General features: G+C 40.9%; 1 protein-coding gene across 14 annotated transcripts in view; it reads left to right on the forward strand.

The window, feature by feature from the left end:
• Positions 1–2,358: 2,358 nt before the first annotated feature.
• WWOX (WW domain containing oxidoreductase) overlaps positions 2,359–25,642 on the forward strand; it is a 690,060-nt gene continuing 666,776 nt past the window's right edge. For 9 of the 14 annotated variants that reach the window (XR_006275137.1, XR_006275135.1, XM_043495034.1 and 6 more), the window contains exons 1-4: positions 2,496–2,699; positions 6,772–6,836; positions 8,610–8,667; positions 12,250–12,428. Coding sequence is in view for 12 of the 14 variants with exons in the window: in XM_043495034.1 (XP_043350969.1) it covers positions 2,593–2,699; positions 6,772–6,836; positions 8,610–8,667; positions 12,250–12,428 (409 nt within the window). In the remaining 2 variants the exon portion in view is untranslated. Of the gene's footprint in view, positions 2,700–6,771; positions 6,837–8,609; positions 8,668–12,249; positions 12,429–25,642 lie in introns of all 14 variants that reach the window. The other 5 variants (XM_038368509.2, XM_043495033.1, XM_038368512.2 and 2 more) reach the window with 5 other exon arrangements.

Raw genomic sequence — 25,642 nt, forward strand, 5'->3', positions numbered from 1 at the left:
TTAACCCTTTACAGGATTTCTGACCTGCATTCCTGCTCTGGTCCTGGCAAAAACTCACATCTCACAGACAGAGAGGACCCTTTGTTCCCCCCCTCTGGCTTTGAAAGTAGCTTGTCTCCTAATTGGGCATTTTGGTCAGGTGCCAACGAGGTTGTCTTAGCTTCTTAACCCTTTACAGGTGAAAGGGTTTTTCCTCTGGCCAGGAGGTATTTAAAGGTGTTCGCCCTTCCCTTTATATTTGACATATATGTTCAGAGAAAAGCAATGAAAAATGATCAGCTGCCAACGGGCAATTTAGAAACTATCTTGTTTGATTATTTAATGCAGTGGGTCTTGGTCTTCTCCAAATGTGCCAACCACCTATGTATAAACAACCAGAATCCCCTAAAGGATAAAACTGACTTAAAAGGAGGATTTTTTTAAGTGGTGCAATTGATTTTTTTGCTTCTGTTTTTTTTTAACCTTTAGGAAAAAGAAAAGGAGGACTTGTGGTACCTTAGAGACTAAAATTTATTTGAGCATCTGATGAAGTAAGCTGTAGCTCAGGAAAGCTTATGCTCAAATAAATTTGTTAGTCTCTAAGGTGCCACAAGTCCTCCTTTTCTTTTTGCGGATACAGACTAACACGGCTGCTACTCTGAAACTTAACCTTTAGGCTCCACTTACTTCACGGTTTTCTCCGCACCCAGGAGCGTAGACACCTGCTCTTTCAATAATGAAGGCAGAGAGTGTCAGGCGCCATCATGATTCCAGCATGAGCTCAAACGCTGAACTGCGCTGGAGGTACCAGCCTGAGAGCTGCACCCGTGCTCGGGCAGACTGTGAGCCCAGCCACAGCGCCAGGGGGAGGTGGGCTGAGAACCGCAGGACACCTTCCCCTGGAGGAGGGAAGACAGGGCTTGGTTTGCTTGCGCAGCCTGGTCCATGTCTTCTGCCTCCAGGCGCTGCTGAGGTTCCTTTACAGTGCAGGTAGTCCGGCGTCGAGCATGTTGGCGCACGCCTTCCTCCGCCGCCTCCCTCCGATATGACTGGCAGCTCTTTTTTTCTCCATCCGAGAGGCCTTCCGCGAGACCTCTCTGAACTGCCGGTCTTCTACCAGGACCTCCTCCGGACCTGGAAGGTTTTTTCAATGACCAGGTCATTTGTGGCCACCAAGGGAGCGGACTCCTCACGGAGCCCCTGCTACACAACCTCGATCTCCATGTGCAGGTGGCGGAGTCTCCCTCGGTGTGTCAGAGGCTGGTCCTGGCGGAAACCACAAGAGTCGGAGACCTCCTGGACTACGACAGGGGGGATTGGGTGGAGCCCCGAGCGCTTGGACGACGCATGGGGCTTTCCACCCTTCCGAACCCTAGGCGCGTACTGAAGGAGGTGAAGTCACCCGATTCCCTCGCTTTCCTGCGGCGAGCCCTGCGAGAGGGTGTTCCCTGCCCACCCCTCACCCCTGGCCCTCCGGCCATCTTTCTTGGGCCCCTGTTCCGCGAGCCCCCACCAGCCTCCACGCTCCCACACTCCGAGCCGGCTGCGTACCCTGCAGCCGGTCTGGTTTCGAATCGTGCCCAGAAACCATCTGTACATGCTCGTGCGCCATACATTGCATTTCCTCACCTTCGTGTCCCGCTCCGCCATCAAATGGCGGGACTATCTTCCACCTAAAGAGGGTGAGGAGCCTCGGTGGGCCAGCTTTTATTCCACCTTGGTCCCACGGCCCACCGGGGACATTAGTTGGCGGCTCCTTCATGGAGTCATGAGCATGGGCGTGCACCTGGCGCGGTTCACGTGAGGCCTGCCCCTTTTGCGGCATGAGGGAGAACCTGGCCCACGCCTGTCTCGAATGCACCAGGTTGCAGCCCCTATTCCGGCTCCTCCAGAACCTCTTGTTGAGGTTCTGGCTGCACTTTTCCCCACGCGTGTTCCTGTTTGCACACCCTATCCGTGGCCCCCACGAAGTCGCGAGCCCTCCTCGTCAGCCTCCTCCTGGCTCTGGCCAAAGTCTCCATCTACAATACTAGGAGGAGGATGTTGGACGTGGGGGTGCTCTGCGACTGCGGGGGCTATTTCCATTCCTCCCTAGCGTCACGTATCCGGGCAGAGGTCCGCTGGGCAGCGTCCGCTGGCTCCCTCGACAGCTTTGAGGAGCAGTGGGCGCCGGGCGGGGTTCTGTGCTCGGCGTCCCCGTCCCGTCTCCTCATTTTGAACCTCTGACCCTCACTCCGCTCCCTGTTTTTCATTAGTTGTCCCCCGTAATCAGTTGGTCCAGTGGTCCCGCCCGCTAGGCTGGGGGAGGGGCCTTTAGCAGCGGGTGGGCTTGCGCCCGCCCACTTCCCGGGTTTTCCAATACGACCGCAGGACACCCGCCGGGACAGCAACTGGGAGCGTCTCTAGTTACAGGAGTCGGGCTCCCTGCGCCCGCCGCACGCCCTGCCCCTGTCCGGCGGCGGCAGGCGCGCCTCTCTTGTCCCGACTACATTTCCCGGGGGGCACTGGGCACCCCTCACCACGCGATTGGCGGAGCTCACCGGAAGGGGCGGAGCCGCGAGGGGAACGGGCTGGTGGCGGTTGCTCTGGGGCTGGCTGGATCCCTTCGGCCCAATGGCTGCTCTGAAGTACGCGGGGCTGGAGGACACGGACAGCGAGGAGGAGCTGCCGCCCGGCTGGGAGGAGCGGACCACCAAGGACGGCTTGGTTTACTACGCCAAGTAAGGGGGCACCCGCCGCGTAGGACCCTGCTGACCCCTCTTCTCTCTGCCCTGGGGGTGGGTGGGGGGGGCACGGAGCTGCCCCTCCCCCTCCTGCCCTGGGGGTGGGGGGGGGCACGGAGCTGCCCCTCCCCCTCCTGCCCTGGGGGTGGGTGGGTGGGTGGGTGGGTGGGGGGGGGCACGGAGCTGCCCCTCCCCCTCCTGCCCTGGGGGTGGGTGGGGGGGGGCACGGAGCTGCCCCTCCCCCTCCTGCCCTGGGGGTGGGTGGGGGGGGGCACGGAGCTGCCCCTCCCCCTCCTGCCCTGGGGGTGGGTGGGGGGGGGCACGGAGCTGCCCCTCCCCCTCCTGCCCTGGGGGTGGGTGGGTGGGTGGGGGGGCACGGAGCTGCCCCTCCCCCTCCTGCCCTGGGGGTGGGTGGGGGGCCATGGCTCTTACCCCTAACTCTGCCCCTCCCTGCTGCCCTTCCTTCATGGGGCACAGTAGCTGCCTTCTGCATCTATCCTTGCTGTCTCTCCTAGGTGTGGGTGGGGGCAGAGAGCTGCTGCTTCCCTACACAGAATGACACTAGTGTAAACTTGCGGGAGGGGGAGGGGTAGAGAGGGTGACAGAGTCCTATATGGGAGGGAGAGTCATGAGAACAGGACTTAATTAAGTCACTTATTTCAGTTTCCCAATCTGATACTTACCTAATGGGGTGTTGTGAGGTTAAATCTACTAATGTGTGTGAAGTGCAGTAAGGTGCTACGGTAATGGGCAGGGGGATGACAAATAAACACCTTGGCTACAGAGAAGAAAAGGGGGCAGGAATGCCGTACGCATCAGGGGAGACTGGAATAGGGGGAATGGGATATATGCTGCTTTATATGTGGGGATGCATAAGCACAATACTAAGTACACAGAGGTGTAGCTGTAGTTTCTTGGTAAGTGGTAAATGATACAGCTCTGCGTAAAAGGGGTAAAACTCCAGTGGGAGGGCTGTAACACAGGTTGTGTGTGGGGGCAATATTGCTGTACATTTTTTGGCCAGGGATATAACTTTCATATATTTTGGAATATTTGTTTACATATGTGAGAGCAATAATGTTTTACATAAGGCATCATGGTACTCTCAATTTTGTCTGGTGCAGGAGGAGAAGAGAAACGGGTGCTATAATATTTTGCATATGCGTGGCTATTGAAAGTGATAAATAGGGGTGTAGCTCAATCGGGATGTTGAGGTTTGCCAGAGTTTTGGTCTGAAGTTTTGGTCCAGTGATTCATTGGCCCATAGCTGACACCCTGTGCCATTATGAAAATGTTAAGCCTAGACATTGCTATATTCTGGGCATTTAGCAAGAGAGGATGCACTACAGGGCTGACTTATGAGAAGAATTTCTCTGCTTTTCTATTAAAGCTCCCTTAACTGGATTGGCTGTGGAGTCAATCTGTATTGAAGTCTGAATGATGGCTCCGGTTATAATGCTAGCATGATCTCCCTTTGTGGAATGAAAAACATGTAGTAGCAGTGTTTTCTCCTACGTACTGTCAGATGACTTCTCTTCTCCCGACTTCTGCACCCCAAATGCAGTTCCTAGCTTGTCCAGCATGAGAGGAGTATAAAAAAAGTAATTTTTCTCCACAAACTAAATTATTCAGGTTAGATTTTAAGTGTTCCTTTATCCCCACTGACTTCAGCGAGCCCAACTTTTGGTAATCATTACTAGCATGTCTTTAAGTAAGATCTTATGCATGTGATCTTTGTCAGACATAATTGTGCTGGCGAAAGCCCCTAGTGTAGAGTGATAAAACTTCACTCTTGTTGGCATAGCTTATTTCTCTTTGGGGGCTGTATTTAGCTATACCAAGCCTAAGTACAGTTTTGCTGATATAAGCTGTGGGGGAGTGCTTTTCTGGTGTAGGTAACTGGTGGCTATACTGGCAAAGCACTCCTAGTATAGATCTGGCCTGTGTGTTTGTGTATAAAACACACACAATATTTTTTTTTCAAAAAGAACAGGAGTACTTGTGGCACCTTAGAGATTAACAAATTTATGTGAACGTAAGCTTTCGTGAGCTACAGCCCACTTCATCGGATGCATTGATGAAGTGAGCTGTAGCTCACGAAAGCTTATGCCCAAATAAATTTTGTTAGTCTCTAAGGTGCCACAAGTACTCCTGTTCTTTTTGCAGATACAGACTAACACGGCTGCTGCTCTGAAACCTATTTTTTTTTTTCAGTAATTAAAACAATGTACTAAACCACCGGAGAAGTACCTTATGCAAAAGAATTCACTCAGTGAGTCAGACTGTTAGCTGCTGTTGGGTTAGCTCCATTTAAGTTAGTGGAGCAGTGCATATTTACACCAGCTGAAAATCTGACCCAATACATGCAAATATAGCTGATTTTTTTTTTAAAGAAAATGTTTCATTTGTAATGATTATAATTTGGTCTCTGATATTTATATGGCAATGTTTTTGTTTTAAATAATCTGTTAACTTCCTAATTAAATGTTACACTTGCCATGTATAGCAAGTAAGGTCTAAAGGCTCTGCATCCTCATAGTTCTCCTTGCATGCTCAGGGCCTTATTTATTGCCAGTTCTTCCTATCAGTTTACTTCGCTGACAGTGGCTTTAACATGTACCTGTATTTTCTCCCTTTACCTTTACCTAACTTTATACTGCATGTGTTTTGACAAAGTATTTTAGTAGCTTACCAGTATGCATTGTAAACTAATATTATTCCTTTACATACATGGGTGTCAGAAATTCTGTTGATCCTATCCTTTAATTTTTGTATGAATGTGATCATATTTTCAGTATTTCTAGTATGCACACATGCTGGTAGAGAGTGTGGAGCAGTGGAATGGGCCCCTTTTTTTCTCCGCGGTTTTAGAAGGTATCCTCTTTCTTCTTTCCCACTGAGATGCACAAATAGTATCAAGGATGCAGCAGCAGAATTTAATCCAGCTGCTGGAGTGTTTCATTTTAGGTAAACATGTCTAGTCCATCTTACTCTTTTCTTCTGCTCGTGTGGTGTTTGTAGAGCCCCAGAACAATGGGTTAACACCTCTTAGAGATGCAGGTCAAGTCATATCTCATAGAGCCGTTGTTTCTAGATGCCTGCGGGCTTGGGCAGACACCGCTGCAGCAATTACTCTTGGGGCATGCTTTCAAGCTTTTCTTCCTAGATGTGAGGGCTAGAAATGTACTTTTTCTTTTAGATGAAGAAATTCTGAAAAATAACAAGCTGGTTGTGTTGTCAATAACAAGCTGGTGTTGTAAGCATGGGTCTATAATCTATATACTTTAATTTGGCCCTGCTTGTTTACCTGAGCCGAAATGTAGGAAGTTATGTGGTATTGTTAGATCTGTTCAAATGAATATTTTTCTGGTGAATAATAGCTCTGGATGGGATATGATGTCATGATCCGCCTTATTAAATGAACCAATTAATGAATAAATCAGTAGTTTGCTGGCCTATAATTAAGTACTGTTTCTCCTTTTGGGCTCACTGATAAATTTCTTTTTAGACTTGCGAAGACTTCCACTTGCTAAGGTGGAAGTTCCAACTCTTTTTTATGCCACATCTTATTTATGGAAATTACTTGGGCAAAACTTTGAAAGGGATTTTTGTGACTTAAAACTTTTCTATAATGTATTCCCATTGAAATCCTGGTTCATGGTTGCATGTTTCGTGCTCTTTCCCCTTAAAGCCACTGGCCTTTTGTACGCAATCTATTAATGTTGCTCTTTAATCATCCAGAGGGATTGTTTGCTCCCTGCCAGCCTGAGAAATGACACTTGGATCCAAGCTTGTGTTTGAATTGTAGTGGCTTCTGTTCTGTGTGACTAGGTTTTTCTCAAAATCCTGGCACCATAGAATCTAGTTACCTGAGACAGCACTCATGAAACTTTCTTTTAATAAGTAGGGGGAATATATTTCTTTCCTCAAGAGGTTTGCACCACAGAAAGATATAATCAGAATGCAACAGGAACACTGCTATGGTGATGTATTGTATTGAAGGTAAATAATAGAAATGCATCTTTAAGCTACTTTTTAATTGTCCTTTTAATTGTTTTTTTTTAAACAGTCATCTTGAAGAGAAAACCCAATGGGAGCATCCTAAATCTGGAAAGAGAAAACGCATTGCAGGAGGTTTGTGTTGGGCTTTTGTAACATAGTAAGTTACAAGTAATGATCAGAATGGATGGAGGAGCTAGATGGCCGATTTGTGCTGTGTTTGGCCCGAGTCTTGTCCACTATTTTATATAAGTAAAGCCCTGTTGATTCACCAAAGCCCAACATGTTTGCCAGGGGTCTGTGCATATGTATTAGTTTGCATGACTTTATTTCTACATAAAGGCAAAGAATAGGCAGGAGTGCAAAAGTCTTCTGTTTACTGTCCTTGTAATGGATGCAGAGGCTCATGGCAAGATTCGTAAATTGTGTTATGACCCCTTTCCACAACTGGGGTGACACAAAGGGTCCTTATTTCGGCTGTGAATGCTAGCAGAGAATTCCACTTGTGTAGGGGAATTCCCTGCCAGTGCCTCACTGTTCCATGTCCCCCACGCCTGGGCTAGGTATGTGTCAAGGAAGGAGTGGGCAGGAAGAGAGCGTGGCAGAATTTTAGACCACCACAGTAATCTGCCACTGTGAAAATGCCTATTTAAGGACCTTCTGTTAGTGGCTCAGGTTAGAGTGCTCTGAGAATCAGGGAACCCAAACTGGCTCCCTGACACCTCTCTTCCCTTGCGGTGAGCCGAGCTCCAGCACTGGAGAGAATAAAATCCTGATTACTAGTATGATCTCATACTTTATTCTCTCCAGCACTGGAGAGAATAAAATCCTGTTTACTAGTATGATCTCATCTTGCTTACCAAAAAGATTGTTGGTTGGGGAAAGCTTCAATAAATGTAGAGGATAAATAAAAACAGTGCATTTTAAAGGAGTCAATGTTATACATACAGAAAAACAGTCCTGCATTAAGACTAGATGATGCATGATATTAACATTTTCAGTAGATTAATATTAAAGGGATATTAGTAACTTTTTGGTTGGGGCAGGAGGATGAGAACATTATACATGGGCATGCCAAGGTGGGACTCCATCACTAAATTTGAATTTTTTTTTATTTGATCTTTTATTGTCAGTAAAATATTTAAAGCCATTAAAGAAAGGGATAGGCTGTTCATGTGCTGCTGATGTCTCATGTTTCATATATTGTCAATAATGTGCACATACCTAATGTTAGAATGTTTTCAGTATATTTGAACCACCACCCTGATGAATTACAGGTAATATTTTCAGCCAAGTTTAGCTTCTTTGAAATAGCAGGAAAATTTCTTGATTTTAAACATTTTTAGGAAAATATTCTGTTATACTTTTTATCGTTTCTTTCCTTTAACATATCATACCCCTATAATAATATTGTCTGTCACACACATGGGCTTTTTCCCATATTCTGATATGTAATGTGCATTGTATACAATATTGCAGAATCCAGTATTTTGATAGCTGCTATACTTGATTATGCATTCACACCAGCTCTGCCCAAGATGCATGGGACATGTGCAACATATTATAAGGCAGGATCAAACCCTGCGGGTTCGTACTGCAAGAAAAGTTATTTGTGAAAGGACTACTAGCCTCCGGCAAACATCTCTGTATCCTTGTTAGTAATGACCATATGCCACACCATATTGTTTGTTCTAGATCTCCTGCATATTATACCTTTCATCTGAGAACCTTTCCTTTGTTTTGATGGTTTGTGAGCAGTTCTTGTTTTTAAACTTCGCTTCAGTATTTAAGTCAAGCTGGTAGGAGTACTAGGGATGGAAATGCTTGTATATATTTCCCATATTCAGCAATGCCAGGAGTTCAAACTTCCTATAGAAAATGCTTTGAGATATATTTTCTGTATTCTAGATCTGCCATATGGGTGGGAGCAAGAAACAGATGAAAATGGACAAGTCTACTTTGTGGAGTAAGTACTTGAAAATGTAGATCATGAATGAATAGGAGGTCTGATGACTCATACAAGATTTGGACTACTCTAGTGAGTTGCAATGCTATGATTCTTTGAGTTAAATACACAGAAACCAGTCAGCAAAAACTTAATATTTAAATGTTTAGGTATGTAATAAATCTCTCCCCCGCCCACCACACCATGTTAGTAAATTGTTTCATGTAAACATAAGTATAAACTTGCAGTGCAGAATTGAGTGCCTTAAACTTAATTCTATAACAGAATAATTGTGATATTTAATTAATTATCAATAGATTTCCAGCATCCTCTCCTATCTAAACAGAAGGTAGAAAGAATCTAGAAACAAATTATTGGTAAAATGAATTTGAGGAATAACAATAATGAAATGAGGAATAATGGAGTAATTCAAAAGATAACTCCATATGAAGATTGGGTTCCCAAAGAGAACACCCAATGATATGTTAATATCTTCTGTTGTAAAGTGAGGAGAGAGGAAACTGAATTCTTCATACAACAAATTGTGACTGTGGTAAACCAAAATTCCTGTCTCTTCAAAGTGTGGGTAGGTGAGGCTGTCTCTTCTTAGCCTGAAAAGTAATTTAAGAAATACAATAGGAATTTGATTTTGTGATCTCAGCTCAAGAAAGATAATTATATAGATCAGTTTTTGTAAAGCAAAACCCGTTTCACACTTTCTATATGTGACTCTGCTTATATGGACTGCCAAGCTTCCATGATTGATTGGTCTGTTTTTACAATATGGTAGTGCTCAAAATGTGTTGGATGCTGTGAAAAACAGAAGGAATGATTCCTGCCCTGGGGGAGCTTATAATCTAAAAGATGTGGGGGGAAAAGAAAGAGGTTGAGTAAGAGGCAACATCAACAGGAGTGAGTTCATAGGAGCAAGGACAGGAAAGAGAGGAAGGAAGGATCATAAGGAATACTGAGTCTGGCTTTGAATAGACATTGTTAGAGAGGAGAAGGGAGGTTGTTACAGTAAACAATGAATCAGTAGAGGGGGAAGAATATCTCCAGTCCAAACTGTAGAATCTGCTCACACAAGGGGAGCACAGGTGTTGTGAAGATCATTGATCAGAAATAAGTTGAGAATTTTTTTGTCAGAATGATTTTTTGACAGAAAATGCAGTTTCTGCAAAAAACAGAAATTTTCCATGGAGCGGGTGGGGGGAATTTTTTTTTTTTTTGGCCAGACTTTCATTTTTTTTCCATTGGGGAGGGAAATCTAAATGTAGTATATCATTTAGGGTCAGTTCAACCCAAAATAGAATATTTTTTGTTGAAGATTTATTGAATTGAATTTTGAATCACTTAAATAAAACATCAAATTGCATTTCTCTTTCAGCAGATTGCTTTCTGGGAGTTATAGTTCAAGCCCCGGTCTCTCTTGTGCACTGGGCTGGGCTGAGCTCAGCTCCCTGGAGGACTGCATCTCCCAGAATCCAATGTAGATTTCCCTCTGATCAAGTTCTGCTTGATTCATCGTGGGAATGTGACCTGGCACAGAGGGGAGAACGGGGGCCTCAGGCTTCTGAAATGCAACTCCCAAGAGTCAAAGTTTTACAATTGGAAAATGCAGTTTAATGTTTAAGTGATTCAAAATGAAACATTTCTGTTCACTTCAATTTCAGGAATGTTGAAATGTTTCCATTAAAAATTTCAAAATGAAACATTTCATCTCTTCTGAATTGAAATTTGTTGTGGGAATTTCTCTTTGGGGGAAAAATGTGGACATTTCAATTGAAATGCTGGAATTTCCTGTGGGACAGAAATTCTGAATTTCACTTGGCTCAGCTGCTCAGACAGATTGGTTCTGCTGTTCCTGGGGAAAGGCTCTGACCAAAAATGAAGATGCTGCTGCTTTTCCTCCTCCAGCTTATTTGGCTGGGGAGTGCTTTGGGTGCTGCTACAGTTTGAGTCCAGAGGTATAGCCCTTTGAAGCATTGGCAAAGTTCTCATTAATTGTCAGACACACAGAGGAACATAATTTTTTGCGCAAAAGTCAACATGGTTTCTGTAAAGGGAGATCGTGTCTTACTAATCTATTAGAGTTCTTGGAGGGGGTCAACAAATATGTGGACAAGGGGGATCCAGTGGACATAGTGTACTTAGGTTTCCAGAAAGCCTTTGACAAGGTCCCTCATCAAAGGGTCTTATGTAAATTTAAGTTGTCATGGGATAAAAGGGAAGATCCTTTCATGGATTGAGAACTGGTTAAAAGACAGGGAACAAAAGGTAGGAATAAATGGTAAATTTTCGGAATGGAGAGGGGTAACTAGTGGTGTTCCCCAAGGATCAGTCCTAGGACCAATCCTATTCAACTTATTCATAAATGATTTGGAGAAAGGGGTAAACAGTGAGGTGGCAAAGTTTGCAGATAATACTAAACTGCTCAAGATAGTTATGAGCAAAGCAGACTGTGAAGAACTTCAAAAAGATCTCACAAAACTAAGTGATTGGGCAACAAAATGGCAAATGAAATTTAATGTGGATAAATGTAAAGTAATGCACATTGGAAAAAATAACCCCAACTACACATACAATATGAGGGGGGCTAATTTAGCTACAACTAATCAGGAGAAAGATCTTGGAGAGTTCTCTGGAGACGTCCACGTAGTGTGCAGCGGCAGTCGTCAAAAGCAAACGGGATGTTAGAAATCATTAAAAAACAGAGAATAAGATGGAGAATATCTTATTGCCCTTATATAAATCCATGGTACGCCCACATCTTGAATACTGTGTACAGATGTGGTCTCCTCATCTCAAAAAATATATACTGGCATTAGAAAAGGTTCAGAAAAGGGCAATTAAAATGATTAGGGCTTTGAAACGGGTCCCATATGAGGAGAGATTAAAGAGGCTAGGACTTTTCAGCTTGGAAAAGAGGAGACTAAGGGGGGATATGATAGATGTATATAAAGTCATGAATGGTGTGGAGAAAGTGAATAAGGAAAAGTTATTTACTTGTTCCCATAATATAAGAACTAGGGGCCACCAAATGAAAATAATGGGTAGCAGGTTTAAAACAAATAAAATGAAGTTCTTCTTCACTCAGAGCACAGTCAACCTGTGGAACTCCTTGCCTGAGGAGGTTGTGAAGACTAGGACTATAACAGGGTTTAAAAGAGAACTGGATAAATTCATGGAGGTTAAGTCCATTAATGGCTTTTAGCCAGGATGGGTAAGGAGTGGTATCCCAAGTCTCTGTTTGTCAGAGGGTGGAGATGGATGGCATAATTTTTTTGACCTAGTTACGGCCTCTCAGGGAGCTGGATTACTTAAGGTGACGCAAGAACCCTTTCTGTTTTGTGGCGGTAGTGTCTATGTTGAATGCTATTGCAGCACAGCTGCAGCAGTGTTTCAAGTATAGACAAGCCATAACTCTTAAAGGTCTTTGTCCCTGAGGTTAAAAAGGAGAGAACAAGTCGCATGTTCTCTTAGTAACATTCTTGATATTAATAAGACCTGCTTTTGGCAATACTTCAGTGTTTCCCTAGTACTTGCAACCTTACTGCACAGCATCGAAGAAACAAAAATTAGTTTGAAATCTTGTTTTTACAGCCATATAAACAAAAGGACCACATACCTTGACCCCAGACTGGCATTTACCGTTGAAGATAATCCAATGAAGTCTACTACTAGACAGAGATATGATGGGAACAGCACTGCAATGGAAATCCTTCAGGGTCATGATCTGAGTGAAAAAGTGGTTATAATCACCGGAGCGAATTCAGGAATAGGTAGGTCAATGTGACACTTAAGTGAGTAAAATGTTATGGTTCATCTACTTGCAAGTAGTTTTGACCTAACATTGGTTAGGTATATTTAAAAATGTACATTCACCCTTTAATTCTGGATTGAATTCACCTCTGTTATTACTAAGATTAAGTTGCTTGGAGAATTAGTTCCCCCAAATCGTCCTGATGGGTCATCTTCTACAGTAGTTTGTTGTATGGTGGCATTGTAATAGGTGTAGAAAGGTAATTTTTTTTTTTAAGTTACCGATCATTTTTTTTTTACCAATAATAATTTTTGATGGAAGTTTAAGAAGGGCTTAATTACTTTTCTCTCAGAAGGGGATCCCTACACCTCAGTCATTTCGCCCCCTCCCCCAGCCACTTCCTTGGTTTGAGTCATTGCCACTGTGATTTGTAGTAAAAGTAAACTCTACAGGATCTCTCTTCTGTTTAATTTTTTTGGAGGAGCCAAAGTTGCTGAGACACAGTTAGATGGGGACTAGATATTAAACTTGATTCTCTCTCAGGCCAGTGTAGATAATCCACTGAACCCTCCAAAGTTTTATTTAAAATTTACATTGCTGTTTTTCCTTTACATTTAGAGTTGTAGAACCATCACAACTGAAGTGGAAATATCCTTATGCAAGTTATAGCTATTCTTATAACAGAAGCAGATTAAATCAAAAAAATATTTCAAAGATTGCACCCTGGGGACCCATGGCCAGCTTGCAACTCTCATGAACAATGAAAGGATTTTTGGACCAAGTGTCAGTCTGAATTTCCTTGGTGCAGTTCATCCTTAAATAATTTGAAAGGGAACATTCTCTGAAATAGTATTTTCAGGCTACTACAGGCTCTAACTTTTCTTATTGTCAGCTCGTGTCTTGGTTAAACCTGTTTTGGGGAGATTTTGTATCGACTGAATAACTTAAATTTAATGTAAACATTACCAGAGTTTGGGGGACTACTCTAAATTGGTATTACTGTAAATGCAGCAAATTTGCTTATATAATTAACTAAATTTGTTTAATCAAATGTGCACATTTAAAAGTATGTAAAATTTGGGGTGTAAATGAATCAAAGCTTCTCCTGCCCGCCTTTAGAGTTTTTTAATTGAGTCAATTGCTAAGAATCTGAAACTGTGTTGCTCAGAAATAACCTAGCTCTTCTCTCTTTTAACCTGGTTCAAGGTTATCATGTGAACCTGCTGAGTGAAACAGTGTTCCATGCTTGCATAGCAATACTGTAGTCAAAGGGTTTGACACATCATCCAGATCTGTGATGCTTGTGAAAGGTAACTGTTATCTTGAGAGGATGTCTGGATTTGTATTGTGGTTTCTCCTCCTTTTCCCCACCCAATTTGCAGTTCTGGGTGGTCATAGCTAAATTACATACACCTCGGGACTAAGTGCTTGCTACCAATGGCTGCTATATACTGAGAGCTGCAACATGTTAACCTATCAAGCTAACGGGAAACTACTTTAGAACTCTGTTTATCCGACCCTCCGTTATCTGGTTCTATTAACCGAACAACCAGCACGCACAGGTCCAGAAGTGAGTGATCTCTCCTTTGGCTGCTAGATGGCGCTGCAGTCTTGCATTTGCCCATTCTCTGCATTATCCGAATTTTTGATTATCCGATCTGGCCCTGGTCCCAATTAGATGGATAAATGGGTTCTGCTGCATATTAAGAGGAGAACAGAAGCATAAGTGGGTGTGTGAGACTAGGCAGGGAGTATTGCTGCCTATGTGGACTGTTGTTTGAAAATCTGAGTATTTTGTTTTGCGGTATGCTCATTTTTATTTTGAGCATTTTCCTCATCTTGGGAAATAGCCAAATAAATAAGACTCCCTGTCTGACTGGAACATTTGTAGTATTAATTACACAAGTGCATCTGAAAAGGCTGCACAGAATAACTGGCATTCAGGACTCTTACTCTCATAAAGCAGACACTCAGTAACTCGATTGATGATTAAGATCCCATTGGTGACCTGATCCTTAGCCACCCCTCTGCTTATTTTAAAGCCTCTGCAGCAGTCAGGACAATGCAACAAATGTGTGGCATTAGTGGAGTGAACTGAACATTGGGCCTGTGCTGCTTCATATTGTGAGGATGTAAGGTTCAGAAAACCCCAAGTCCAGATGTTTTTCTCAGTTGAACTTGTATCACATGTGAAGACATGGCCTATGAGCCTCAAACTTCTCAAGTGCCGTAATGTCTTTGACATCACTGCTGGTTCCATCTCTGCATCCAGCACCAGTTACCAACTGCCAGAGAGCAAGATGTTTCAAGGGTGAGGCTGTTGGGACTTGGGTACAGGGTGATCACATAGAGTCCTGTGCTGTTTGGGCACCCTGAGTTGTCCTGATTTTGTGAGGCCTAAGCATGAGGCCTGCTTTCTCCTTCACTGCTTAGTTTGAACGGGAGCTCTCGTACTTTACTTCCATAGAGCGTGGCTGCTAATGTTCTTGTCCAGGCCATTTGGAAGTACCTTGTAAGTCTTGAAGATCTGTTGAGATGGGACTATCTAGAATATTGAGATTAAATACTGAATTCTAGTCCCAGTTCAGCCACTGTATGCTGTGTGGCCTTGGGTAAGTAACTTGTCCTCCATATGCATCAGGGATAGTATTTCCCTACCTTGGAGGAGTGTTCTGAGGATTAATTAGTTAGTGGTTGTATAATGCTCTGAAAATCAAGTACTCTGTTCTGTGTTTTTTAGTGTGATTGGATGTTCTAGAGGAAAATGCTGCTGTGTTCCACTAGCTAAAAAGTGATTAAAAGAAAATCTTGTTCAGTCTTGGCAGTTTGAAATTTTATAAGGAAGTTTAAAAAAACTTTAAACAAGAAGTTTAAAAAAAAATCAAATATTAAGGCTTCTTGTTATCAAAATCAGTTTGCAACTTACTTTAAAGACTGATTTGACAGTCTCTGTAAATGTTTCTGCACATCGTGGGTGGGAACTTTGTTTATTTCAATATGACCAGAAGTTGGCTCCAAAAGGCCAAACGTATATTTTAAACACATTATATTGTTTCTTTTTGCTCAAAAGTATCTTTTGAACTTTTACATTAATGAATTGAGCAAAAAAGATGGAGTTCAAAAAATCTGAGAGCGCATTTAAAAAAAACCTAAACAACCCAGAATAAAAACCTTCTTTCATTCACCAACACACATCAGTTGATTTATGCTAAAGGTAAAAAAACCCAAACTGTTCTTGGACTGATGTTCCTAATAATTTATCAATAGGTATAATACATGGAATCTTATGCAGGTTACTAATTACTAGAATTTTATTGTGTAATCATCCTGATTTAGTAAATGCCTGTGAAAAAAATCACTTCCAAAATGTATAATGTCACTGTTGTCACTGAGGGGCAAGGGAGGAAAAACAAAGATACAGTGTGTAAAAACAAAATGACTTCTGGGGTCTTAAGCATATTGAACGTACAACTTCTGACTGTCATGGGAGCATTGAAGAAGGTCAGATAATTCAGGGAATTGTCACTATAATTCATAGACTCCAGGGAATGCAATCCTTTTCTGGACAAGAATTTTAGATTATCTAGGTTTGAAAAACTTGGTTATAGTATCCCAATAAAAGCTGGAACACCAGCTGAGGGTGTGGATGAGCGACAAACCATTCTGGTGAAAACATGATTCATTGAAGTCCGTGAGAGCTTTACCATTGACTTCAAAGGGACCAAGATTTCACCTTTAGTCTAGGTTTATGTACAGTTGGGCCCCAAAAGCTAAGTAACTAAATCTGTTTGAGGGCAATTAAATAAGTTGCCTGTTTTTCACAGGAACAAAGTTTCTAGGAGTTGTAGGTGCCGTTCACCTGTGACAGTTGAGCCACTTATTTAGTTATCCAAGTATTGATATTTGTGCTCAACCTTAGGATCTCACGTTGGCAAATATTGGGTGAAATCTTGGCTCTATCAAAGTCCTTGTCAAAACTACCATTGATTTTAAAAGGACAATTATTTTTATTATTGTCTTTGACCTCTGTGCTCATCTGTAAAATGGGAAAAATTATATCTACTGCAGAAGTCTCTTGTGAAGATTACAGAACACTTGTGTCATTTTTAAAGTGATGTTCCTTATTTTACTTGATGTAAACTGATGTACAGTTCAACAGCTTATGGCTGTACTACTAACTGGAAAAGTGGTGGTATATTTTCTGCAACTCTTTTGGTAATCCAACTCTCAAATTATTTCTCCCTCTCATCAGATATTTCCTTTAACTTCTATCTTCTTATTTAAAGCTAACAATCAATCCATTGCAGGTTCCACTATGAGGAAAATTTGTTAACAAGAGTATGGAATTCAAGTTCAGATTTCTTGCTTTTATCTAATGACTGCTTTCCCATTTCTTTATATTTTTGGTACTTAGTCTTAAAAAAAAAAAAGTTACCACAAAACATATTCAAGAAATTGTTTGTTTGTTTGTTTGTTTTTTCTCCCCAGAGGTGTTTAGGATATACAATGAATAAGGAAAATATGTAAAACTTACGGTGAAAAGAATTTATTAAATATATCCACTAGTCACTTGAAAAGTTAAGGGTCAGTTTTTCTAAAATACTTAGATTTTATCAGGGAATGAATACTTACCAACTTCTTTAAAATTAAAGCTGATGTTTGTGTTGTGAAGATAGAAAAAAGTTTGATATTTACCTTCTTTAATTTTACAGATCTCTTCTTGTCATGTGATAAACCATTCTTTAGATCTTGATTAGTTTTAGTCAGGATTAAATTTTCATCTTCTAAATATTGGATCAGAAAAATGTTAATTATTTGTGTGCTGTAACACTATATTATGATTAATTTTAACTTCAGCCATGAATGGTCTTGTAATATTAACCATCTATTTTCAGATACAGACCCTGTTCCTACAGAGTCTTATTCACACACAAAGTAGTTCTTTTAAAGTCAATGAGACTACTTGCAATACATGGTTAATGCATAGTTAAGTAATTGCAGGACTGGAATCCTAGTTTGGTTACAAAGAAAGAGTCCTTTAGTTTGTATTGTGCATACAAATAAAAATAATTCTTTAATTTTTTTTCCACAAGAGGGCTGTATTGTCCTTTGAAAATATTAAACAAAAGAGTTTTTATATTTTTCTCCTCCTCTGTGGTTTTTTGTTAAATACTTCTGAATTTTTGTAATTATCCGCGCTTAAGTTCAAAGTGTTTGAAGTATGTTACCTGTTTCGTTGCGTTATAGTCTATAAGAAGATACAATATTTTCAACTTTGTTTGCAGTCAGTTCTTCCAAATTACACAATGTCCATATTTTTAGTAGTATTTGTTTTTAATATCAGGGACAATGGTGTGGTTTATATATTTCTGGGAAGCTGAATTACACAAATATTACTATACATTTTAAGGCTCATCTAAGGCTACAATAAATGCCTTGAAACTACATGTACCTCAGCTTCATTTTTTTTAACAGTACACATTGGTTACCTAATCTATTGTGAATATTAGACTATGTCAGAACAGTAAAATATAAATGACACAGTACTATTTATGCTGTTTTACTGACATATTGTAGAGGGACAAAATGTGTAGCTTTTTGTGCTGGTGCAGACTTCGGAAAACATTTTTTTTTTTAAAAAAGCCATCTTATATGAGATTGTTTATGACCTTGATATAACCAAAATAGGACTATTTCTCATTCTTTGAATACAAAAAGATTCTGTGCATGATGGTTTTGTAAAGAGAAAAAAAATGAAACTTTGTGATTAAAAGAACAATCTATTAATTACATATCTTAGGGGATGCCCAGATCAAACACAGGGGTGACCTCAGAAAATTAAAAGCATTCTTAGCTTTGTGTAGCTTACTTTTTTAACCAAATACTGAAAAAATTCCAAAAACTCTTGTGCAGAACATGACTGTCCGTGCTCCATTTTCTTAACTCTTGAGTTACAAAGCCTTTTTTCAGTCCATAAACTTAGTTGATTTGCATACATTTCCACTATTTCAAAACCAGTGACTGTGTATTAACACGTTTGTTAAATAGAATATTATTTTGTATTGCAGACCCCTAGAGACTCTAGTCAGGAGTGAGATCCTATTCTACTAGGCACTGTAAATGCATATGAGAGCTTTCATTTTCCGCAGACTTGTAGTGTAAAAAGTCATCTTGTTTCTACGATAGCCAATACAAAGCTGCAGTATTCAAAAGTTTTGTAACATCATATTGATGCCTAGAATGAGGATATGTTCTTTTAATGTATCAAAATTAAGCATCTGCTGTATAATTTATTAATCTGTTTTGGATAACTGACCCTTGGATTTATAGAGGCTTTCTAAAGATGTGTATTACCTTGTCTGAATTACCTGTGGTTATAGGTGGGCTCTGCCTTGTGCATTGGGGCTTGACTTGCATGTCATTACTAGAACACTAGCCTGAGACGGCTGTTAATAAAGATTAAATAGAGGGCTTAATTAGTTCCTAGTTTTGTAGTATAGTACTTAAATTTTAAATTCCAGAAGTCTGTCTTGGATTACCATTTTTAACTATAATTTAAGTCTCAAGAGAAGAGGACATGCTTCATTAAGGCTTGCTTATATAAACAAAAAATACACTAAGCAACCTGCATTGCTCATCTTAACTACAAAAATATAGGTAGCAGCTCTATCCCTTTAGTCTTTCTTAAATTGATTTATACTATACCCATTGCTGACTCTTCTGTTGCTTAAACAAACAAGTAGTATCTGTGCATCAGGCTATGGAATTTGGAATAAATTGTCAGTAGTATTAGTTAAAAAAAAATTAGCTGTTATGTACCTTCCTAATGGAATGTATATGGAATGAAGTGTATTCTCAGTAACAAATGCTATAGCTAGGGTTTGTTTCAAAATGACATTTGTGTGTTCCTAAATACATCTCAGTGTTGTTTACTCACCCCAAGAAAGTAAATAAGTATCTAGATGGTCGTGATGTTTAGGTGATTGTATTTATTATGCACCTTTGACTGTCTTACTTGCTCTCAGCCCACTAATCCATCTCACCTGGACTTTGACATTTCAAACCCGTGATCAGTATAGAACATCTACCATTTTTTTGAAAATCAGTCCGCTCTCCAAAAATCACTCTTTTCAACTCGCTCTTTGCCCAGAAAATTAAAAATCATTTGCAGTGGGCTAGTTACATTCAGCTTTGGATCCATGACATATTTCAGGTTTGGGACCTTCAGGGGAATATGTGAACTTCAGATCTTTGGAAACTCAGGAATATCCGGTCCAGTTACCCCATAATAATGCATTTATATATCCCATACAGGTGATGAAAGGGCTAACTGGAACTAGAAAGCTCAATTAAGGTACCTGGAAATTGGGTTTGCCTCTTCCCCCCCCCCCCCCCCCCCCGATGAGTCCCAGTTGTGGAAGGAGCCGAGCATAAAGAGAGGGAGCCCAGAGCAGAAGATAGGTCTCAAGCAAGATGCTGCAGGAAAGGGCAGTTTCCTGCAGTAGTCCCTGGTGCAGGAACAAAGACTCCAGAGAAGAAGGGCCAGAGGAGTGCCCTGGGGCCACTATTCTGGTTAAGGGACCAGGAATTGGGAGAGAATCCAGAAGCCAAGGGTGGGCGGATGGATGTTGTTTATGTTGGTCCTTTGTTTGGGCCATTTGAACTCTAGTAGGGGATTCTAGGGCTGAGAGCCCTCCACTGTGAAGGAGGATTAAGACATGAAGAGCCTCGGTTCACTGAAGGCAGCAGAGCCAGAACTTTTTGAGTTACAGTCTTGACCTTAATTGTTTGATTTGAGGTGGTATTAGTTGAAGAGTGTTGGTAAAGTACAGTATTATTCAGGAGCACTGGAAAGGGGATGCCTGCAATGCTATCACAAGCCAGACAAAGACACACACAATGCTTACATTTAGTCCCAAAGCTTACCAACAAAGCATAGTTTTAGACAGAAAGTCAGTGTATGTAACAATGTCTATTCTCTCTGTATCTAAAACTTGTATATTTGGACAAAAGCTAACTAAGAGCCCTGCTTTAGTGATATGCTTGTGTGCCAGTCCATCTGGTCACATCACACTGTAGGATTGAGGCCAATGGCAGCTTGTTTAACAGGTGAATAGATATGTCATATAATTCCAGTAAAAATTCTAAATTCAAGAATCTTACATTTTCTCTCTAGGGTGTGAGAATTTACCATCATCATATGTATCAGAATGACTTTAAGTACCTGGGTTTGTGACAGTCTCCTCAACTTGGAACAAATCCAGAATCTGCCTTCAAGGAGCTTCATGTAAGGGCAGAAATGTAGCATTCATCCTCTTTGCAATTCTTAAGACACTTGGATAATAAAGCAGTTTTGATCACTTAAACAACTTTCTAAACTGCTTATGGAGAGGGTCTCCAGTACTTGCCAGCTAGCTCCTTCACCAAAAAGCTTTCCTAGGTAAGTGGAAAATGACACACACTCTCCTGTACGAAACATATACACTTTATATATGGGGTATGCCTGATGCTCTTGAATATCACAAGGTGCTTGATCCTTCTTGGATCTGCAGGCAGAAAGCAAATAAGAATTAAAATAACCACAGGCATGTCCCTTTTGATTACTTTTTTTACCTAAATCAGAGGTTGAACAATGTGTTCTGAATCTCCCAGAAAGATCACTTTGTGCATATAGGGAAACATGCCAGACATGGGACTCTGCTCAGACTTTTGGCAGAGGGTACAATGCTCTTATTATGAAGGGATGGTGGTTTTTTGTGTGTGTGTATTTATATGTGTGTGTGTGTATATGTATATGTTCATAAATGATGTTGTAGTTGAGCCCTAACTAGACAGTACAAATAACAGTATCTTTAGTCAAATCCAGATCATATGGGAGGAATAAAAAAGACCTAATAAATATCAATGAGGACTATATTGTTAATATTAGTCTGATTCTTTAAGTATGTTCACTGTCTCACTATATTACAAAGCTCTTGGTGGTCTCAGCCCACACAGATCCTTGTCTGAGTTTGTTAGTAAGGAATTGTTCACCTTTGCTTTGGAGCTAGAGGACACATTTTTCTTCCCCTCTAGAAACGTGCATACATTTCTGTCTGAACACAGACGTTGGTTTATTTTCTAATTTATGTCTTTATCCTCTTTCTGTCTGTCTCCAGATGAAATAATAGTTAAAATGACTATATGAACTGACATACATGAGACATGCTATCCTGGTCTAGACTCATTTTCTGCTTTGTGCAAAGCCTCTGAGTCTATTTCACAGTTTGGTGTATAATTTTTTTTTTAACCCATCCTTCTTTCAAGCAGATAGTACTTTAAGTCGGGGGAGGAGAAGAGGGAGAAATAAGATTTTGAAACCAAGGTGAACCACTCAGGCTTGGTTGTTCAGTTGTACTGAAAAATAAGAGCATTTTATTTAAAAAGGATCTTTTTATATGGAACTTCTTTTTGTTTTCGGTCTGCTTTGTACTGTTGCTATTATCTAATGCACACCGGTAGTACTAATGCAACCTTTCATGCAGCAGAGCTCTTCAGATGCAGATTAACTGATTAAATGTTTTTTTTTAAACTTGCTTTAATGAAATGCAAACATAAAGAAAACTTGCTTGCATATTGCTTCTACTACTTTCAGTGCCTCTGGGGTATGTCCTCACTGCATAGTTAACCTGGGCTTCTTCCTTGTGTTTTAGCCCCTACCATCCTCACAGAAAATCCTCTAATCTGGATTTGGGTGTGTTTTGAAGAGTGGGCTAATTTACCCACCTGGGGTATAGGTTAGAACCCAGACTCCAGTTAAACTCTGTATGGAATCCTCCCACTTTTCAGTGAGCATGCAGACAAAGTTACTTGAATGCTGATGATCCTCCAGTGTCCTTCCCACAATTCCCCCGAAAGAAGGACAAGGTCTCCCACAATTGACTAGGAAAGAATCCCAGAGCATCTCGGCACAAAGAACCATGGGATATGCCCTCAGAGACATTTGGGTGAGTCTAGAAACCAAGAGGACATGGTAACACAGATAGGGCTTTGATGCTCGCATCCAGTGTAGGCCAATCCAGGTGCTTAGGCCTGGGTCTTTATCACCCAGAATAACTGCGTAGTGAAGACTTAAGGGTTGTCTGCACCTGAAATGCTACAGCTGATTCAGTGTAGACACTATGTATGCCGACGGAAGGGTCCTGAGAGGCGGTAGCTAGGATGACAGAAGAATTCTTCTGTCGACCTACCGCTGTGTATGTTGGCTTAATTATGTTGTTTGGTGGTATGGATTTTCTTATACCCCTGAGTGATATAGCTAGGTTAACTTCTTAGTGCAGATGAGGCATAAGTCTTTTCCTCTTCAGAGGAGGAAAAAGAAGATCAGGGAGTTAGGACCTAATTCAGCACAGCCCTCGAGGGAGGCAGCACTTGCTTACTCCACAGGGCCTGCAGTAGAACTGCTGCTGTAGTAAAGGCCCTGCAGAGTCCAGAGGAGGGAGTGTGGCTCTACACTGTTCCATCCATTGAGAGATGCCTTGTTCCCTGATTGCCAAGTCTTTCTCCAGCTTCTTTCTCCCTCTGAGATCAGCCTACGGTAAACTACATGTTTTGTAGCTTGGATCAAACAACTGGGGAGTGTACAGGCCTTTACAAATGTGAAAAACTATATTGCCAATTAACTCAATCTGTTCAGTGGAGTTTTTACCACCTCAAATTAATTTTATTGTATTGGGGTGAAGGAAGGAGGGAGACTTTGATCAATACATGGATCTTGTGCCCTCACCTGGAATTTTTTACTGGATATCTAGTTGTGGTGGCTAACTCTTGTAGCCTTTTTGATTGGCTTTGTGGGTTGATCAGTGCTGCCATGAAGAACTGGGAACAGGGAGGATAATAGTGGGTATTGTTTGTTTCTGCAGGTTTGGGCTTTTAGTCCTTTTGTGATCAAGTTGTAGGCCTGCAGATAGTGGCTTTGTCTACACTGGACTTTCATTAGCAAACTTTTCAGGGTGTGGGAAAAAACCACACCCCCGAATGACAAAAGTTTTGCCGCTGAAAAGCGCTGCTCAAACTCTGTGCCTACTAAATAATGCTTCATTGCTATGGAAGCAGAGATGTAAGCAGTGAGAAAGACCTAATATGTCATCAAATTAATTCCTCTAATAATGCAGCCGTGTTCGCCACTTTGTCTGTAGGTGTTTTGAGAATTCTAGTTTTAAATGTCCTAAAAAATGGGGGTTTCTTCCACTTCTGTGGAAAGAGACTGTCACACAGTTTCATACTTTTCACTTTTGGGATGCAGCCTGGAGGAGTCCTTTCTTAGTTTCATAGCATTACTTTGGCTCCAACAGAATTTATTTATTCTGTAGGGCAGGGACTGACTCCAACACTGCAGCTCTTAAGCTTTGTACCAGTTGAGGACATGTCCTGCGTGTCTTTTAAGATGCATAGTAGTAGCATGCTTCTCTAGGAGAACTTGAGAGGCCCACAGTGTGTGAGCATGTGGTTGTTCAGGGCACTTTGGGGCAGTGGCCAGGAAAAAGGATAATTTTGTGGGTAAGGGCTTGTGAAATTCTAAGTTCCACAGATCTGAGATCCCCATTCTGATGACTCTTACGAAGTTGGAAATGACCATTCATAGGTCAAAGTGTATTTCTAATGACTGAAAATAGTGAGACGCAAACTGGCTTTTTTAAAACTGATTTAATCCTATAAAGTGTTAGTTACAAAGGTAAGGACCCTTTTTGTTTTAAAATATGATTAAACCGCTATCATCCTTTTAAATGAAATTTTGTTGCCTAAGATTTAGATTACATTAAAGGATTTTTTTAATGCATAATTTTTTTTCTTTATGTAGCTTAATTTATTTGAATACTAAGCATTGCTTTATTTTACATATGCCTCTTACGTTGTGATTGTTATAGTCCATAACAGTTAATGAGTAAATTGCATTAGTTGAAAAGTTCTTTTATGAGGTAGACTGGAAATGGTATTGGATTTTCATATTGCTTTTCTCATGTCCATTTTGATGAATCTATTTATTACTTCTGTAATGAGTAGTACACATGGTTGGTTAGCCAAGTTATTGAACTTTATCAACCTTGGCTGAAATTCACAATGCATGCCAAACTTCTTGTAACATGTAAGAAATTACATCTTGGCTAAAAGGTTCAATAATGATTAGTCTTGTAATGGAATCTTTTCACAAAGAATGAGATTTAACTGTATGCCTGTGCTTTTTAAATTCATTCTAATACTGAAATAACATGCCTGTAGATCAAATTAATTTCTTTATGATACACAGTCACATTTCAGATTGTGTTCAATTATCTGTTATGAAAGGGTTAAAAAGACTTGTCTATGTGCCTTGGAGGAACTGAATCTTTCTTGTCTTTCAAAATATTTGACTTGGAAAGGTTTTTCTGCTTACAATAAATGTTAATATAGTAACAATACTTTTCATGGGATGTGGAGATAGAAAAGATCTTTTTGATGAATCAATCCATCTCTCTTCCAGAGCAGGATTTATTTCCTATTGTGTCTTATCTATACACATTCTGAAAGTCAATAGCACTGCAGCATCAGGGTTGTCTGAGTGACCTTAGCTGTGCATTTTAGAGTTGGTTAGGAGTTTTCCATCAGAAAGATTTTCCAACAAAAAAATTGAAATTTTCCCTGGAAAAATTTCCAGTTTTGCTTAATAATTTCAATTTTCTACTGGGCAAATGGAAATTTTGTGACTTCCTGGCTGCTTGCCTGGAAGACTCTTGTCACTCTTTTTCTTTCTGCCTGCAGGAAGAAAGTGGAATTGAGAATGGCCTTCAGGTAGGCAGCCAAAAAATTCCACTTTTGGTTCTCCTAGGACAAGATCTTTCTGGAAAATCCTTCCCTAGAAATATTTCATGTTTTTGAATTTTCATCCCATTCAGGGCAAAATTTGTTTTTCAAAAACACAAATTTTTTCTTGGGAAGGGATTTCCATCTTCTGGGCAACTGAAGGGCATTTGGATTCTCTGCAGTGCTTCTGATTTCTTAAGTAAAACAGAAAAGGAGTACTTGTGGCACCTTAGAAATTAACAAATTTATTTGAGCATAAGCTTTCGTGAGCTACAGCTCACTGCATCCGATGAAGTGAGCTGTAGCTCATGAAAGCTTATGCTCAAATAAATTTGTTAGTCTCTAAGGTGCCACAAGTACTCCTTTTCTTTTTGAGGATACAGACTAAGACGGCTGCTACTCTGAAACCTGTCA

This window comes from Dermochelys coriacea, chromosome 12 (genome assembly GCF_009764565.3).
Source record: "Dermochelys coriacea isolate rDerCor1 chromosome 12, rDerCor1.pri.v4, whole genome shotgun sequence".
Lineage (NCBI taxonomy): Eukaryota > Metazoa > Chordata > Testudines > Dermochelyidae > Dermochelys > Dermochelys coriacea.